Raw genomic sequence first — 18,844 nt, 5'->3', positions numbered from 1 at the left:
ATATATATATATATATATATATATATATACATATATATATATATACATATATATATACATATACATATACACATACACATATACGTATATATATGTTATGCTATGAATAGACGGAGCAAAAAGCACTTGTTACCCATTGGACACAAATATATCCGGCGTCCAGACTTTGCTGACGGGCAAGATGACCTCATCGTACGGGTAAAGGGAATAATCCCAACTGAGGTCGTCGTCCTGCCATTCCTGCCAGCACAGTGGATGTCAGGGACAACATCGAGAGCGCCGCCGCCGCCGCCACCGCCACCGCCGTGACCGCGGCGTGGTTTACTTACCATGGTGGCATCCAAAGTGGAAACTAAACGAAGATTCTTGGTGTCCTGAAATGAAATAGCGTCCGCTCAAACGTAGCGAGTCAAAAGTGCTCCAATTTGTCCTTCCTATAAACTTACAACTTTGATGGTCTGATACTTGAGTGAGGTCACATGGACAGTCTCATAGCAGCCTAAGAACTGCGGCTGAGTTACTAATTTTCTCTCCACGAGCATGCTGGCCAGACATCGGCGGGTGTAGCAGGCGTCCGTCCAGCTTGCTTGTCCTGAAGTTTGATGGAAACGCAGGTCAACAACGGCTAAAACGGCACAAAAGTGCCGTGTTTCGGATCTCAAAAACAGGTATTTTTCGGACTATAAGTCGCACCGACCAAAGAATTCACAATAAAGATTCAATTGACTGCACTGGAGAATAAATTACAATTTTTAGAAGTGACTACAGCCTCAAAAAAAACATAACATGATTTTCCACACTATAAGGCGCAACTAAAACAGTTTTTAAGATAACTACAGCCCCAAAAAAAAAAGAAAAATCAACCTAACAGTCTATATAAGTGTTCAAAGAAAATAATACATGTATTATAAGTCACAGGCCCAATCAAATGTTAAGACTTAAAATACAGTAAGCTAAAATGCTTCGATCGGGCTCACCTGCAAAAAGCAACGTCCATAAAAGCGCGGTACTCGCTAAACGGAGGCTACGTTGCATTTGCGGCATCGTCACCCTCCGGACGGACGGAAAGACAAAAATCCGACTGTCTTTCTTTTGGCCTCTCGGGCCTTTTTAAGCAGGCAGCGTCAAACAATTGAAGCCAACGCCAACAAAACATTGTCGTCGCGTGAGAAACAATTATTGACACAAGCAAGCGGCTTCATTACCGTCACCTTCAATGTGATGCCAGCTGCTATTTGTCCTACCGTCGGACAATGCCAACCACCTTAGAGTTTGTCCAACGAACGCCGACAAAGACTTTGCGGTCACTGTAAAAAAAAATGGAAGGTTTTGGGAAGCTGTGCAATTGGCACACTGTTGGTTTTAATAGCTGAATCGCTGTTATTGTTCTTATGTTGACTTAACAAACCACTAGATTATATAAATGTTCTTTCTCGTATGTACATATAATATATGCATACATATATATATGGTAGATGTCCGATTGATTGGAAATGGGAGGCCTGGCAGTACACTCTATAGGGTAGGGGTCCCAAATTTGCCACCCAAAGGCCTACAGAATGGTATTTTATATTATTATTGGGAAATACAAAATATATATATACAGTGGTAGTACTAGTTACGTGTTATTTTGTTAGCAGATGGCAAATTAGAAGAAATATTTTTTTTCTAATCAAATATCCTGTATTTGGTGTTTTTTTTCAGAGTGTTGGAAATAATTAATTTGTTTTTAGTTCATTTCAATGAGAAATGTTGATTTGAGTTACAGGTAAATTGACATATGAGCTCAGTCCCGGAATGAATTAAGATTGTATGTAGAGGTACCCGTTGCTTCAACTTTGCCAGTCGGGTCGGTCGGTAGCTTGAACCAAATGTCTCCTCGTGTACTGCGATTGGCTGGGGTGTCCCTGTCAGCTGGGATAGGATCCGGCACCACCCGCCAACCTGGTGAGGATAAAGTAATTCAGAAAATGAATGAATTATTATACATAAGTCAACCAAAGTGGTTTAAATTTCCTTTTTTTTTTTATTACTAACTACCACAACACATATGACCTGGACTGGAAGTGAATTATAAAAAAGAATGAATGAATAAATAGATCATAATAATAAAATAAAAAATAAATTATTATTATTATATAAAAAAACTCCATAATCAATAAATCCATCTTAATCTCTCCTTTTATCAATATCAGGACTGAACCAGTAGCCACTTGAAAACAATAATCTTTGCAGTTTATCGACGTCATATCGTATATCATATCTTTTATTATTTATGATGGACGCTGGCTAAAGGCATTTTTTAGCATCCGCTGGTGTGAAATAAAGGACACGTGGGGTATAAAAGGTTATCTGTCAGGAATTCCGCTTATCTTGGTCTTTGCACATCGTCGCACCTGAAGAAGAAACCAGCTTTTATTTTTAGTCCATTGTTTGTCCGCCATTGACCTCTTTGGGGCCGCCATAAAACGCTTTAAAACTTTATCGACGACTCAGAAAAAGAAAGAAAAAAATCCCACGGCGGCGGGTCTCTCTCCACCTGATTGAGCAAAGGTTAACTTCCCGTCTAATGAATCACGGAAATGCATTTTAAAAAAAGAGCTGCCATTAATAACCATCCATTTTCGGGACTGTCAAATGAGGACATGTCTTTTAGCGTGGTGTTTTTATTTTTTGTTTTTGATGACGACATTTTTTGCAGTGTATTTTTTTTTTTTTTTTTTAATATATTTCTGAAATGTAACACGGGTCATAAATGGGGCCAGATCGTCCAATAAGACGTCAGAAGCGATATCAGGGGGAGGAAGGGGACTTTGCCTCAGGACCAGAACTCACTTGGAGCCCTCAAGTAGCATTTTTAATGTGCCTCCTACGTCGGGAATACACACGTAAGTTTCTCACTATTTATTAAATATTGTAATTATGTCAATATTACAGAAAGTTGGTCATTTAATAAGACATTTGCTTCTTTGAGTAAAATTGCAAAAGAAATTCATTCCTGTGGAGAACGCAGTGAAATATGTGCTAAATTTTATGGGTGTCATTATATATACTTTATGTATTTTGAAGTTATTCTTAAATATTATAATAATGCGGATGATTGTCATTTGTCTAATAATTGAAAAATTACAAAAATGCTGGAATTTAAAAAAACTGGGATGTAAATATCAACACACAAAAACAAATTAGACTATTAGCTGAAAGCTTCATAGTAGCGGCTAACTGTAGCAAATATTCAATATATAGCATTTATGTATTAAATTATGACTGGGTATTGCAATTTAATATTTTTTCAAGAATAAATACATGTATATATTGATCAAATAATAACAAATGAAAATTTAAACGACAAAAAAGCCACTTATTTGGCAGACAATAACACTTTAAAGTTGATTTTTAAATGAAAATGAAAGCCATATTAATCCAATCTATATCAAGATTGAGAGCCATTAATGGTCAAAAGCAGGCAATTGATTAAAATGTGCCATGCAAAAGGTAAAAATCAGATAAATACGGATTGCAAGCACTATTTTATGATTAGTTTACAAATACAGTATTATTCCAAAGTGAAATTGTGACTTAGTCACAATCTGTTGTCAACACTAAATACGAGAACATCCCCATAAAATCAACGTTATCAGCAACGTTGTTCCCGTGTGACACAATGAGACCATAAAGCAACCGAGTGAACAACTACGCCGCCTTGGAAATGTTTTTGATCGTATGTGGGCGCTCAAATCTCCAATTGGTTTCTATCAGAGGAGCTGTCAAGATTAGGCTCGCCATTTGATGGAGTGAAAGGACGAAAGGATAGAAAAGTACTGACTTGGACGGAAATACGTGCTGTGGACGGTTAAACTTTAACTCTTATTTACTCCACGTAAAAGGTGAAAGCCGTTTCGGGATAATGATTGACATCCGTTAAAAAATAAAATAGATTAATGACGTCAGATATTGTCAGAAAGCGATTTTATCCTTTTTTAAGGCATTAATGTACAAGAAAAATGTTTTAAGGGGCCAAAACTAGTATTTTTCTGCCTATATTAAAATTTAGGGGGGTGCTGGAGCATATCCCATCTGAATTTGGACACCAGGCAGGGGACGCCCGGAATAGTTGGCCAATAATTTTGTAGTACTTTTAGAAGGACTGCCACGTAAATTGTAGTCAATAATCGACTGAGGATAAAATGTGTCATTGTTAAGGTCATTTTTTTTTTTAGCCACAGGCACAGTTTCGCCCTCCAAAATGAGTCAGAATTACTGACCTGTGTATTTACAACCTTCATTAGCATATTTCAGCCATAAAATTTACTTTATTGCTAAAAAATTAGACGCCTTGCGGTACGGAATACTCTGATTGGTCAGTGCGGTTTTGTAAAGTTCATCGAGTTTGCTATTTTGCAATTAAATTAAATGAAAATCTTTACTCACCCAAAACCTTCGCATCCATCCGCAAGGTCCGTCCGTGCACGTGAGGAATTTTAATCTGCGGAGACAACCTGGAAAGACAAAAAAAATAGAGTAACCATAAACCAGGTTACTATTTGGAGAAAAAAAATACTTTGAAAAATAAAAACTTTCTTTTTTAACAAAAACCCCAAGGGAAGCTAAAGCTAGCATGTGCAGAAATTTGACTTTTGACTAGTTGGCTGCGCTTCTTGATGATGTCATTAATATGCGGGCATAAGTGACCTCACCAAATGGGTTTTTTATTGCATTGAAACAGAAATACTCGAACCTGTGACGCTTTTTTCTTCGCCTACGCTTTGACAGATTGGTGAACGTCGGTGGCCATGAGCACCGAGAGAGGCGACGAGGTGGAGGTGGCGGTGGACGCCTCCTTGGACGCCGTGGAGGAGGAGGGACGGCATCTTCGCTTCATGCTAAAGGACGGCAGCTTCCCCGTAGTCTTCCACAAGGTCCCCCGTGAGTGGAGTGCCTACCTGTTGGACATCTTCACCACTCTGGTGGAGATCCGCTGGAGGGTGATGTTGCTTGTCTTCTCGCTATCCTACATCGTCTCCTGGCTTGTCTTCGCCCTCTGTTACTGGCTCATCGAGCACGTCAACGTAGACGGCGATCGTCCCTGCGTCCTCAACGTCCACGGCTTCACCTCGGCCTTCCTCTTCTCCGTGGAGTCGCAGGCCACCATCGGTTACGGTTTCCGCGGCCTGACGGCGAACTGCGGCGGCGCCGTGGCGGTGCTGACCGTCCAGAGCGTCTTCAGCTGCCTCCTGGACACGGTGGTGATCGGCATCGTGGTGGCCAAGATGGCGTCGGCTCGGAAGCGGGCTCTGACGGTGGGCTTCAGCAAGTTCGCCGTGGTCAACCGGCGGGATGGCGTGCTCTGCCTGTCGTGGCGGCTCGGGGACTTCCGCGGGAATCACATCCTGGAGGGCGTGGCTCGGGCGCAGCTAGTCCGCTACGCTAAAGGACCCCGAGGTCCCGTGGCTATCTCCTACAACGACTTGGACATCCAGAACCGAGACCTGGTCCTGGCCACGCCCGCTACGGTGGTCCACAAACTGGAGGCGGGCAGTCCGCTCTACAAGGTGGGCCCACGCCAACTCCCGGAGGAGGACTTTGAGCTGGTGGTGTCCTTCACGTACACGGGCGACTCCACGGGGATGCTCCACCAGAAGCGGACCTCCTACGCGCCCACCGACATTCGCTGGGCGCAGCGCTTCCGGGAAGTGGTCCGAGTGGGCGAGAAGCACTACAGGGCGGATTTTGCCTTTTTCAACCAAACCGCTTGGGTGGCCACGCCCATGCTGAGTGGCCAGCAGTACGAAAAGGAAAGCAGGAGGGCGCCCATTTGCCGTACGCACTTTGACAAGAGAGGTCGGCGCCGCCATTACCGCCGTGTGGACAAAGATGTGCAGCAGACGTATCTGTAGTCAAATGGAGCTGGAAAAAAAGACACAGAAAACATATATATTTATGTGCCTTAGACTTGGGGCTATTTTTATGTACAGAATGTTCCACATTATAGGGTAAATAAAAAATATTTTCCAGTTCTATGGACGTTACTGCAGGTGAAATGCTTAGCTTCTACTATATAAATAAATGAAAAAACATTTTGAGGCTATATCACTGCCCTCTGGTGGACACAATTAGCATTTTCACAGAATTGTTTCCAATATGAACTCACTGGTTCATCTCCCTGGAGTTGTGCAGCGCCTGAAAAGTCGCTCCCTTTTCCTATTTGCTAATAGTGAGAGGAGGCGTGTCCCTGGGACCTGCTACCCCTCCCCCTTCTTTTAATCAGCTGGGCTCCCTGGGAGAACAGGCACAAAAGAGCCTCTTCCTCTGGCCCGGGTCGGGGTAATGGCACAATTGGATGCCTGGGACGGACGGCAGCCTGAGCGAGCGCGCCGACCACCACGGCTCCAGCAGCCTTGCATTTATGGGACACGGAAAAATACGCAAACAGCACTTTTGCTCCAAGAGGGCCAACAGGTGAGCGCCCGCCATCCGTTCGTCCGTCCGTCCGTCTCCGTATCGCAATTTTTTTGGCCTATCACAAACGGCAGGAAAACTAATTTGTCTTGGTCATAACAATTTTAACAATCTTCCTAATGCCAAAAAGTTAGAAAATATTTAGGATAATGATCGCATTATCTGTTTTAATGTAGCATCATTATTGATTGGGTCATCTGAATAAATATACGCAAATAAAAGTAGCTTTATATGTGCTTAAGTGAAAATTAAAAAAGTTGGAGAGACAAAATCCTTCATTTTCTGAATTGCTTAACCCCACAAAGCTCGCAGGGGGTGCCGGAGGCAAGCCCAGTCAACTCCGACCACCCTGAAAGGGTGGCCGACCAATCGCACGTAGTCAAATGACCAATCCTAGCTAGAATTAGTCTATTTAGAATATTCAACCAGTTATCTTAGCCTTTATTCTGTGAGAAAATTTAGAATCAATCAAAAATTTGAATTACAATCATCCAATTGTCTGTGAATACATCAAGAAAATATTCCTATAGAAATCATAGTCATATTCATAATGTATATTACTATTCATTACACCACTAACAGCATGAATATAATATCTTAAATGAATCAAATGTCACTTGGACTGTGAATTCTGATCATTTGATTGGCCCAAATGGATTGGTCGCCCATCCCCTATCAAAAGTACTGACTTAAAATCATTTCATCTCAACTTAAATCCATCTGGACGTCCACCACCGTCGATGACGTCCAACTTAAAGTAAAAGGACTAAACGCGCATATGTTGCTATGTGGAGCGATGACATCATCCGGCGAGCAAAACAAAGATGATGCCGAGGGATTTGGGAGCCAAGAAGGGGGGGGCGGATCCGCCAATTTGATCCCCAATGACTTTCCCTGACTTTCAGGGAAGCCATTCCAGGCCTTTCAAACCCAAAAAGGAAAAGCTTAGCTCCCAATTTTTCAACCCGTCCCCGTTTTTTTCATCCGGCGGTTCGACGTGAATTCTAATGGAACGTTGTGGTCGATATGTTTTTTTTTTTCTTCTAATTTAACCGCCCTTGCTCGCTCCTGTGTTACATATTACGCAAGCTTAGCGAGAGAGGAACTGATACGGCGGCTCCAAAATAGCCGTGAGGATCATTTACGGCCGTTTGTTAGCGCTCTTAATGAAGATCTCACGCTCGGACGTTGTCTCGGCTCGTTAATTCGTCCATCGGTGGCGAGCAAAGACTATTTTCTGGGGAAAAATGGCGGGATTTGGGGAAATTAAAGCTATTTCTGAGCTATAAAAAGAATACAAAAAAAATTGTGAGGCCAAAATATGCAACTTTTTGTACGTTTTTTAAAAGCTAACTAAATAATAAACAGAATACAAAAATACACAATTTCTGGAAAAATTCTAAGGAATGCTATGGAACTAGTTGATAAATCTAACCTATTTAATTATTTGATGATTTATTGATTATTTGTTTGTTTGTTGTATTTTGGCACTTGACACCAAAAAGCATTCAATTCAAGTATAATATAAAATAGTACTCACAATGGAGAACTTCTGTTGACAAAGTTGGGCTGATCAAAATGCGGGTCATCCTTATTTGTGGTGATTCTTGGGGTTGCAACTGTAGGAATTAGATGTCAAAGTTAGTGATTAGCAAGAAACAAACAAACTGGTTGTGAGCTATTTTAAAAAAAACCCAAAGCATTCTCCCAAAAAGACAATTCGCTTCTTAGCTGTTAGCGCTAGCAGCTAGCTCCAGCTACCCCTATGCATTATTAAGCTGTAAGGTAATCACACACCTGCACGTACTTGATCTCCACCTGTGGCCTTTTTCTCTTCCCGCCAACCACTTTACTTTCCGCAGCCCTCCCCGCCGATGAGGTCTCCAGCGGCGCTCGGAGAGGAGTGACCCGACGCCAATCCAATCGCCAGCCATGGGTAGCGTGCGGAGCCACCGCTACAGCATCGTGTCTTCGGAGGAGGCCACGACGACCACCACGGGGGGGACGGCGGCGGCGGTGGCGTTGCCCAACGGCTACGGCAACGGCGCCGCCGGGGAGACGGAGACGGGTTGGCGTCGCCGTCGTCAGAGCCGCTTCGTGCGCAAGGACGGCCACTGCAACGTGCACTTTATCAACATGAGCGAAAAGGGTCAACGCTACCTGGCCGACATCTTCACCACCTGCGTGGACATCCGTTGGCGTTGGATGCTCCTCATCTTCTGCCTCTCCTTCCTGCTCTCCTGGCTCCTCTTCGGCCTGGTCTTCTGGTTGGTGGCGCTGTCCTACGGCGACTTGGAGGCGGAGACTCAGCTGTGCGTCTCCAACGTGGACAGCTTCACGGCCGCCTTCCTCTTCTCGGTGGAGACGCAGACCACCATCGGCTACGGCTACCGCTACGTGACGGAGGACTGCCCGGTGGCCGTCTTCGTGGTGGTCTTCCAGAGCATCGTGGGCTGCATCATCGACGCCTTCATCATCGGCGCCGTCATGGCCAAGATGGCCAAGCCCAAGAAGCGTAACGAGACGCTGGTGTTTAGCCACTACGCCACCGTGGCGGTCAGGGACGGTAAGTTGTGCTTGATGTGGCGGGTGGGGAACCTGCGCAAGAGCCACCTAGTGGAGGCCCACGTGCGTGCGCAGCTGCTCAAGTCCCGCACCACGGCCGAGGGCGAGTTCATCCCCCTGGACCAGGTGGACATCGACGTGGGTTTCGACAGCGGCATCGACCGCATCTTCCTGGTGTCGCCCATCACCATCGTCCACGAGATAGACGAGGACAGCCCCTTCTACGAGATGAACCAGCGGGAGCTGGAGACCTCCGACTTTGAGATAGTGGTCATCCTGGAGGGCATGGTGGAAGCCACCGCCATGACCACGCAATGCCGTAGCTCCTACGTGGCCGGCGAGATCCTGTGGGGACATCGTTTCGAGCCCGTGCTCTTCCAAGACAAGAACTTCTACAAAGTGGACTATTCGCGTTTCGACAATACTTACGAGGTGTCCGGCACGCCGCGTTGCAGCGCCCGCGAGTTGGCCCACAAGAGCTCGCCGGACTCCACGGGGCGTCGCCACGGGAACTCCTTTTGCTACGAGAACGAGGTGGCCCTGGAAAAGATCGACACGGAGGAGGAGGAGTCGGAGGAGGCCGAGCTTGGCGGCGAGGATGACGGTGACGGTGGTGGGGTTGGAGGCGGAGCTCCGGGGGGACTCCCCATCTTCCCGCGAGAACTGGACGCTTTGCCTAGCTTGGAATCCAGACCTTTGACTGCCGAATCGGAACTATAGCCGCAAAGCATCATGGGAATGTGACGTTAAAGGACTTTGAACCAGGAAAAAGATCCCCCGACCGATTACGGCGATCAGCCGCGCCATTTTTATTTTTCAGTGTATGCTAATGATTAGCTTAGCATATTTTTGGACTGTCCAATGTGGATGGATTTCGAGCAATTTAGCTTACTACCAGTGAGGTAAACTGTAGAACTAAACCCATTCAAAAAAAAATACACGTATTGTGCAATAATATACCAAATACAATACCTGTTAGCTTAATGCTAATACACAATGGTAGACAGACTCCCTTGTATAGAAACTACTAGTTAAAATAAAAAGTTGAGGAGAAGAATCAAGATGACATGATAAGAAAATGAAGTATGCAAATTACAAATTTGAAAGAGGCAGGGCAACTGTTTAAAAGGAAATATGACTTTTTGAACGCTGAATTTGCAAAATATAATTCTAGTTGTATTGTAGTCATTCTTACGACTGAATTATTGCAATTTTAATGCAAAGAAATATCATAGTAAAAAAATCCTATCCAAACCCGAATGCTACACAATTAATAAATAGGATACCAGCATTTGATTAGCTAAACTAGCAAAGATGCTAGCATTTAGTGCCGTGTAACTTTACCACTAGTCAACAGAAACAATTTAATCGTGTTTTTTTTTTTGTTTCAACAAAACAAAACGATCTCCACTAGGAAGCACAAAATAGAACTAATGTCTGTCCCTTTAAATCCATACTTTAGCGCAATAGCCTCAATTCCTGTTTAGCATAAAGTCTGTTTTCCCATCAGGGACCATTTTAGCATCTTTTTTTAGCAACACAACCCTCAAAAAACTTTTATTTTCAAACTTTCCCAGCATTTAACAGTTAAATGAGTCATTTGGGGGCGTGGCCTACATTTTAAACCTACATTTTTGGTGAAGTTAGAAATGTTACCCAAAAAACGACTGCTATTGTCTCAAAATTTCTGTGTGACATTGTGGTTACAGATTTTAGCGCTAAATAGCAGCTTGCTTCCTCTTGCATGAACATAAAATATTATTTAAAAATGGTAAAAGCGAATAATTTGAAGTTGTCATGTTTGACAGGGCCTTTACGTTATTTTTTTTAGAGTCAACGTTAATGAGCAGGTCTCTTTAACGAAAACAAATATTATTTATATTCTTTATTCCAACGTGCAATAACAAAATGCTGCTAAGTAACATATTTCACGCTTTACTGTCAAAGCCAAACATGTATTCTTAGTTTTTATTGTTTTTTTCTTAAATAGGCAAATGTGTTTTTGTGTTTTCACCCCCAGTTTTTGTTCATTTCTATTTGAAGCACGTCCGTCTGTCCATCCGTGACTGTTAGCGAGGGCTTATTAGCCGCGGCCTAACATGAAAAAATGTAGCTCGCATCGATACGGGAATATGGATCGGGCGCGAGGTGGCGAACGGTTGATGTCGTCGACATGGAGGTCAGCGTTGCGCACGTTCGATTGAACCGTTTCACGCTTGGCCGCAGTCGCCGGTGGGCGGAGCTTCGCCTGGTTTTTAACCCTTTTCACCTGACCTTTTTATAGCTAAAACTAACCAGTTTTTTCACGGACTGACATGTGGGGTAAAAAAAATAGCTTAATAACAATTATTTATGATTATGATAAATACTTTTCTGATTTGAAGGATGAGGGAAAGATTAAAAAAGGTTAATATTTATTTTACTGACGATGCTAGTTGTCCAATTTTGACTGTCGACGACACTGAGACGTTTTTGATTGATTGAAAGGATGTGTTATTTTTTTTTTTTGTATTTTGGGGACTATAACTTGCACTGGAGTATATTTTTGGGAGGGCAATTTTTTAACAAGTATACATAAAAGTAACAAAACTAAAATGGAGGACAACGGGCTAACTAGACGTCTGTTAGCATAAGTGTTTTTCAGATAGCTAACAGAAAGATAAAATATAAATAAATAAAGTTACATTGGATTATAAGTCACAGGGCCAGGCAAAAAAGTGCATATTATAGTCCGGAAATACGGTAAAAAAGGTTAATGGCATTTGAATTGAATCAACATGAACACACACACACACACACAATGCATTTATTCATAACTAATGTTCACTGGAAAATCCATTAAAACACTGTTGTTATCAGAAGCTCCCCCCCCCCCCCCCCCCCCCACCACTACTACCAAGTTCGCCTGAGCACTTTTCCGACCATATATTTTCTTTTGTTTGTCAAAATCAAACATATTTTGTAAATGCTGTACCTGTCTTGTCTCTGTTTTGCAATAAAAAGCACACTGAAAAGGACGGCCTGCTTTTCTCCGAAGATGCGTCGGCAACATTTGGCTCGCCGTTGTGTCCGCCGTTGCGTTGCATAAGAGGCAATCGATACGCTTGTGCATTATGACACGCGGGCTCGGCAAATTTCGTTAATTTCCGTGACCGCCCGAGACGTAGTCGGGGAGCCTATCGATCCAGATTTGATTTGGTTCTCCATAAAGGGGCCGGGGGGCTTTTTCCACATTAGCCAATCAAAGTGCTACGCGGCTCAGCTAGCAGTCAAAACTCTCTCATTTGTGTACGGGTACAGCTACCATTTTAAAAAGAGCTTTCAGATTTACCCTCAACTATCGTCGGACGGGGCCCGGGACCTGGTAACCCCGATCGGGGGTGCTTAACCCTGGATTTTTCCCGAATAAAACCCACGCTCTGAACAAGCTAGCATCTTACTGAAATGGGCCAATTACGATTTGGATCAATGCATTGATTTATTAAACGCTTTTAAAAAAAATACTTTTCTGAACTTCTTATCTCAGAAAGGTCGCGGGGGTGCTGGAGCATATCACAGTGGACTTCAGGCACGTTTGAATTGCTGGCTAGCTAATTAAAGGAACAATGCAACAAACTAGCATTCACGCTAAGGAAGGATTTAGTATATAATTGGCCTAGCATACATTTTTGGCGAATGTGGGAGGAAAACAAGAGTACCCAGAGAAAACCCACGGAATAGTGCAAATACTCCAAATTGAGCGTACCGTTCCTTTAAAATGGGAATCCGCGTAGAGCAAACAGTGCAATAAAACAAAGTAGCTTTGTTTCAATGCATTGAAGTATTTACGAGCGGTTCCTCCGAAAGACCTGTTTTATCTCCATTGGTGTCATTTTTAGATACTTCAAGTGTTCAAATCGACGGGAAAATTGAAGTCTCCAAAGGAAGTGGCTGTCGCGTGGCGTGGAAAGTCTTTCCAGAACACAAGAGGGAGGGTGTTATGTCACAAACTAAATCTACCTTTTTTTTTTGGGAGCCAACACTGACCTTAAAGTGCCACAAAATAAATACTTTTAATATAAATAATACAATCTTTCCTATTTTATTTAAAATCTCTAATCATGAATAAAGTGAACTCGTTTTTCTCAATATGAAAGGAAAAAATGTCACTTGATGTCCTGAAAAAGGCTGACGTCACTGTTGTCCAGTGTTTATTTATTTATTTTTTTATAGGCTGAACAATAATTACATAATTGCAATGACGCCACAATTGTGTAAGAAGTGAAGTCAGCAAACGGGGAGTGAAACGCACACGCTATCCCTTTTCCCCCTTTTGCTACACGAGCCAAACATATATTAACTCTTCAAATAATAAATATAATAAGAACCTAACCCCTTTCAAATTGATTGGACGTCTGATTGGATGTTAATCGCTGTGACTGGCACTGGTTGATTCAATGTTGTCTAACTCTTTCACTGCTCTTAACAGTTATAGACCTCAGATCCATTTTAATGATAAAGTGAGTGCTGACCTTTTGTTGCCATTGGCGACGGGTGGCGTCCAATCCGGTTTGATTGGCGGGCCGGCGCCGAACTTTCCATCTGGGGAGAAAAATAAATAAAAATTAATTGAAAAAGTACTTAAAAGATGATTTTTTTTTTAGTCCTGAAAAACGGATCGGACGCCGACAGACGTCCAATCCCGTTTGACTGAAAGGGTTGGCACCATAATCGTTCAATCTGGGCTGGAAAAAAAAGTATATATTACAAGATACAAAATAAAATGAGCAATTTTCAAGAGTTGTCAGGCAAAGAGAGATTTATAGTCCATGTCCGTTTTCTTGCTTCCTCCTTGACTTAGCGTAGTATCATGTTTGCTTGTTTGTGACATCTAATAATAAGTTTTTGAACTCTGATAACCTGAAGCACCTGCTGACATTCATCTTTGACAGCCACACTCGGGGGAGGAAATGCAAAAAGGAGCAGGTACAATATGTTGGACGCCGTTCCCACTCTTTCCATGACTCCATCGGGGGCACTGAAACACTTTACGGTTACGGGACGGTGGTCTTCCTTCTAACCGACAACAGATTGCTGCCAACGCGGGAGTTCTTCTGACTCTCTGGCCCACTACTGCCATTAATCCAAAGCTAACAGATGAATGGACAACTATAGTGATGATAAGCCAGGGGTGGGGAAAAAACTATTATTACAACAATTGACATTGACTTTAAAAAATGTGACAGATGGGCGGGGTCAGCACAAGATAGGATACATATAAAAAAGTGCATCTGTTAACAGTACATATGAGACAAACAGAAAAAAAAGGACTAAAGTATTAACATACTCATCATTAAAGTCAAAAGTATAAAGTACAAAGTCAACTAATGTATTAAGAAATATTAAAATGTCATTTAAAAAAAGATAGAGGGGCTGTAAAACACAAAAAACAAATAAGAGTGGACACAGCTACTGCCACTGGCTTCCGTGTGACGGCGCCATCTTGGGGAAAAAATAAAATAAAATTTGGACAACGTCGGCGGGCCGGATTAAAAAGCCTAACGGGCCAAATGTGACCCACGGGCCGTAGTTTGCCCATGTCTGGCCTAACCCTAGCTATGATTGGTTGTCCTTTGCTGTTTAGTGGCGTTTACCTGTTTATTTATCAACGCGGGGCAATATTGGGACACGAGTCCTTAGCGTTTCAGATTGAATCAGATTAACGGATCCAATCAGCGCTGACATTGAGCGGGCGACGGAACGGGACGCCGCCGGACCAGACCTAATCACCCTGGCGCTACCGGGACGGGGTCATCAAATCCCGCACCCCCCTCCCTCGACCGGGCGAGCAGATGGTCGTCGTCCTCCTTTTCGGTCGCGAGGTGAGATTATTAACCGACGCGTCGTCATCCGTGGCGTTAATCCGCCCAAGGAGAAACTAAAAGATCACCGACTGGAGAAGAAAACGAGTTTATTCTTAAAAAATATATACATAAAATGACCTAGGAGGTACTTTGGAGTTTCTATTTTGAGTTTGCAGGCTAAGGATGCAAATTGTTTGGGGCAAAAGATTAGGCGTTACGTGACACCATCTTAATTTCTTTCCGAAGACTGCGCCGGTTTGTGTTTGGCGTCTTGGTTTACGGAACGGATGAGGTCGACTTTTGACGTAAATCCACGAGGGGGATGATTGGCGAGCTCTAACGTCACGTCACTCAGCGTCAAGGCCGTCCACTCGTCGGCTCTCCAAAATAAATCTGCTTCAATCAAAAGCTAACTCGACTCATTATTATGTGCTATCCTTTAATAAATAAATCAAACTCAATCTCAATATGTATGTAATCATTCCTATGTACTGTCACTTTTTTCAATCAAATAAACTAAAGCTCATCTTCAAAATGGCTTAGCCGCCATTTTGGGCGAAAGGCCAATGACACCCAGGATTGGTCGCAGGTTACGCATCGGGAAAGACAATCGTTGTCACTCACAATCATGAATGGACATTTTAGTCAGGAATCCAACCGGAATGGACATGAACCCGGCAGTAAACAAACTCCACGTTTGCACTTATGCATGACCTCGGCGACCTTGGGAGCGGGTGGCCACACGCGGACTGCTCTCCGCTCTCCGTGTTGGCCCGGCGCCAAACACCAGAGCGTGCTCTAATTACACCCCAGCGCGCCGCGTGTAACGGAAGCCGTGGTCACGGCGGCCAAAGCGCTAAAAGACAAGCAGTGTCCACTATCCCTTTTTGGTCTTACGTTGAAAATGACGTCATCCTAAAAGACGCAAAACACGGGAAATTGACGTCACGGATGAGGTCTGTCATTTAAACATTGAAGTCAACAATATTCATTGGGATACGGGCATCATTTTCTGAATGAAATGGACCAGAGACAACAGCGCCACCTGGAGGATGGCAGAAAAAAAAGTACTGCCCAACCCAATAATTAGGAATGAAGTACTTAAAAAAAGATCCAGAAAAGTGCAAAGCTTAATCATGAAATGATATCCTAACAAGTCCTCCATTTTTATCTGTCTTGGCCACGCCTACTAAAAGAATCGCCAACGCAAAACAGGTGGACCGACCTGGATTCGAACCCAGTACCCCGAACTGTGAGGCAGACGCAATTGAATTATTCTTACATCGTGCCAAAATTTCCAGGGAGTGCCTCAGACAATTTTAGCCAATGAAACGCGAGTATGCCAAATTCCCTGCCCTAATGACAGTTGTTTACGTTTCCGTAGCTCATCTGTTGTCGGCGCTAAGACGCTAAAATGATTTTGGAAGCCACTCTGCAACGTCAATGGCTTGCACGGGAGTTCATCCAATTTCAGAGAAGGATCAACAAAATGACTAGATGACATTTAAAGATATATATTAAGAAGCCTAAGTGGTGTGCTTCTGTTTCCGACAGCCTTGTGGAAGAAGCGTCTCTCCACACTTTGTCGCCAGGGACCGTCAACAAGTTTCCATGAGAGCAACTGCTAACTTGAACGTGGCGACCCCCCCGTTCAGGAAAACCCAGGCAACAATAAAATAATTTAATTGTCTTTAGAATAACTTAGCAATTGAGTTCAATGTTGGATTTGAATAAGCGGGAGGCTAGTTTGCGGCACGCAACAAGGCCGTCGGGTCGATAGGCGCTCGTCAGTGGCGTTGGAGGTCGGCGATGGATACACGGAAGGCTGTTTATGTAATTAGCCCATGTAGGGCGTCAAAACAAAATAGCAATTGAAAACGACATTAATCGTCCGTCGTGTCTGGAGACCAGTCGGCGCCAGAAACGAACACGTCGGCCCTTATTGGAGTGCTCGCTATTCTTTGTTACGGGAAAATGTTTGCAAACCGCTAGTGCGGGTCATTGCATATTCTAAAAGACTCAAAAGCAACTTATAATTTTTTTTAGGTCTCCCAAAAAATGAAATGATGTCATTTTCCACTTTGCAAAGAGTGTATTAATGGGAATCTTTTGAGTCCAAAGAGGACAAAAGTCCCTCCGAGGCTTGCGACTGTAAAAGGAGGCAGTTACCGGAAGGACGACAAAAGTGCACTTTACTTTGGTGTCATTTGCTAAAAAAAAAACTAAGATGGCGTGAGCATAACAGTAATTTTTTGTTTGTGGAAACCGACATGACCTTTAGCGCCTTTATATTTATTTATTTTTTCATTAGACAATTGTCCATACATACTTTCATTAATAAGCTCATAAATTTCTAAAATACTGTTAACATAATCCCCTTTTTTTACTTTAAAGTGGTTAAATGACAAAAAAGGCACATATTTTCACGTATATTTACTTTGAAATTCTGAGCATAACTCAAGTAATAATATTTCAAAATAGGAAAACACCATAAATTGGCTTTGTGATATTTTATTTGTCAATTATGACTCAATTATTTCACGTTCATTCACAGTTTGAGTTTGATTTATTTAAAAAAGGACAGCACAAATCAATGAACATATTCATATTCATCTAAATTTTCCTTTACCTGTGATTGGTCCTTTGATTCCTCATGCCCGCCTCTGGCCCGACGTCAGCTGGGATAAGCCCCTCGACCCTAGTGAGGATAAAGTGGTTAGAAAAATGAATGAATGAATGTAAAATTGTAGCTAAGGGCTAATTTTCAACATGAGACTATCTGCCTTACATAAGGCCTCCTTTCCCAAAGTAAGACTGTCGTGGTTTTTGCTTCCGGCCCAAAGCGAGTGGTCGCCATTGAATTTCCTCAGCGCGCCGTGAATTCATTGCTATGAAAAGCTTTTTGTTGTTGTTTAAAAGCCAAAGACATAAAGAAAGAGTCGTGGGACAGCCGTCACTATTGTGAAGACTCACGACTCACTGAGAAAACACTTTCGCTTATGTAACCTGCCTAAACCGGGAAAATAAATAAGAAAACACTGTGGAAATATTGTTGTCGAGTTTTTAACGCTTAAAATTTGGTACGTTTTTAGTTTTTTGCATCTTTTTCCAATATGAGAGCGGATGGAAAGACGTTGCCAGGGAACGGTTGTTCTCCCTAGCAACCAGGTCGTTTGATTAAACAGGCTTAGAAATTAACGTTTTCTACATTAAACCATCTTAACAAGATTTAGACGTTTTGGTACACTTTAAATCATTCTAAATGTTTCGAGCCATTTTTAAACCCGTAGGCTTACATCATTTTAATCAAGGTAATGTTGACCGTGTTGTATTGTCGTTGCTAAATGGCGTCTTTGAAAATGCAAAGTCATTCGAGTGACTTTTAAAAGGACACGTCGTCGTCGTCACTCATTTGTTATGCGGCCATGCACTTGAAATAGGAGTGAAAATAGAATGAGGACATCGTCAATTATTACTCTATTCTATCGCAAATGACACATTTTTAGTACTCTTTGAAGAGGATTATTAGCCCGAGAAAACGGCGAGTGTAGACGTATAAAATGGCCGCCATTTCGAAATGGTTAAATAGCGTTTACTAACTTTAATTTTAGGTCTAGTCAAGGACCAAAATACCACGAAATGGCACATCAAAACGCTAATCTCACTTGGCCACCATTCATATCATGATATCAACTCTAAATATAAATATATATTACGTAAATGTAATGCACAATCTCACCGAACGACGTAACGTCATGACGACGTCGCAGGAAAGGGACTTCCGGATTCAGAGTTCACGGGCAAGTAAACAGCCTGTGACAACTTCCGGGTTCAAAGTTCACGGCTAGGGTAAACGTGTTTTGTTAATTAGTACATGAAATACGAATTTGCTTACATTTTTGTAAACAGGTTTTCACTATTAATTAATAAATATACACTTAAACTTGTCAAATACAAGAAAATGTATTTGTGAACAT

General features: G+C 42.7%; 3 protein-coding genes across 15 annotated transcripts in view; 2 read left to right on the top strand and 1 right to left on the bottom strand.

The window, feature by feature from the left end:
* LOC144208366 (5-hydroxytryptamine receptor 3A-like) overlaps positions 1-18,646 on the bottom strand; it is a 22,120-nt gene extending 3,474 nt beyond the window's left edge. For 3 of the 13 annotated variants that reach the window (XM_077734172.1, XM_077734174.1, XM_077734165.1), the window contains exons 1-14: positions 18,607-18,646; positions 17,497-17,565; positions 13,536-13,605; positions 9,454-9,738; positions 8,640-9,369; positions 8,257-8,573; positions 8,000-8,078; positions 4,739-5,907; positions 4,432-4,499; positions 1,825-1,944; positions 1,206-1,307; positions 447-592; positions 330-374; positions 134-240 (exon numbers count right to left, since the gene is read on the bottom strand). In XM_077734172.1, the coding sequence (XP_077590298.1) occupies positions 134-240; positions 330-374; positions 447-592; positions 1,206-1,307; positions 1,825-1,944; positions 4,432-4,450 (539 nt within the window). In that variant the 5' untranslated portion in view covers positions 4,451-4,499; positions 4,739-5,907; positions 8,000-8,078; ... (4 more) ...; positions 17,497-17,565; positions 18,607-18,646. Of the gene's footprint in view, positions 1-133; positions 241-329; positions 375-446; positions 593-977; positions 1,180-1,205; positions 1,308-1,824; positions 1,945-4,431; positions 4,500-4,738; positions 5,908-6,151; positions 6,296-7,999; positions 8,079-8,256; positions 8,574-8,639; positions 9,389-9,453; positions 9,739-13,535; positions 13,606-17,496; positions 17,566-18,606 lie in introns of those variants that run through there. The other 10 variants (XM_077734169.1, XM_077734167.1, XM_077734170.1 and 7 more) reach the window with 10 other exon arrangements.
* Positions 4,780-5,897, top strand: LOC144208546 (inward rectifier potassium channel 16-like). The gene has a single exon (XM_077734457.1). The coding sequence runs from the start codon at positions 4,794-4,796 to the stop codon at positions 5,895-5,897; it is 1,104 nt and encodes a 367-aa protein (XP_077590583.1). The 5' UTR covers positions 4,780-4,793.
* LOC144208368 (inward rectifier potassium channel 2-like) lies at positions 6,303-9,874 on the top strand. Its single transcript, XM_077734178.1, has 2 exons — positions 6,303-6,459; positions 8,322-9,874. Exon 2 carries the CDS (start codon positions 8,392-8,394, stop codon positions 9,742-9,744), a length of 1,353 nt encoding a protein of 450 aa, XP_077590304.1. The 5' UTR covers positions 6,303-6,459; positions 8,322-8,391; the 3' UTR covers positions 9,745-9,874.
* Positions 18,647-18,844: the final 198 nt, after the last annotated feature.

Source organism: Stigmatopora nigra, chromosome 15 (assembly GCF_051989575.1).
Source record: "Stigmatopora nigra isolate UIUO_SnigA chromosome 15, RoL_Snig_1.1, whole genome shotgun sequence".
NCBI classification, from domain to species: Eukaryota; Metazoa; Chordata; class Actinopteri; order Syngnathiformes; family Syngnathidae; genus Stigmatopora; species Stigmatopora nigra.
The sequence above is the reverse complement of the archived record's forward strand: the minus strand, read 5'-3'. Positions and strand labels throughout refer to the sequence as shown.

What these genes read in the sequence shown, in the direction of transcription:
- LOC144208368 (XM_077734178.1), top strand. Translation starts at nt 8,392, where the DNA reads ATGGGTAGCGTGCGGAGCCACCGCTACAGCATCGTGTCTTCGGAGGAG.
- LOC144208546 (XM_077734457.1), top strand. Translation starts at nt 4,794, where the DNA reads ATGAGCACCGAGAGAGGCGACGAGGTGGAGGTGGCGGTGGACGCCTCC.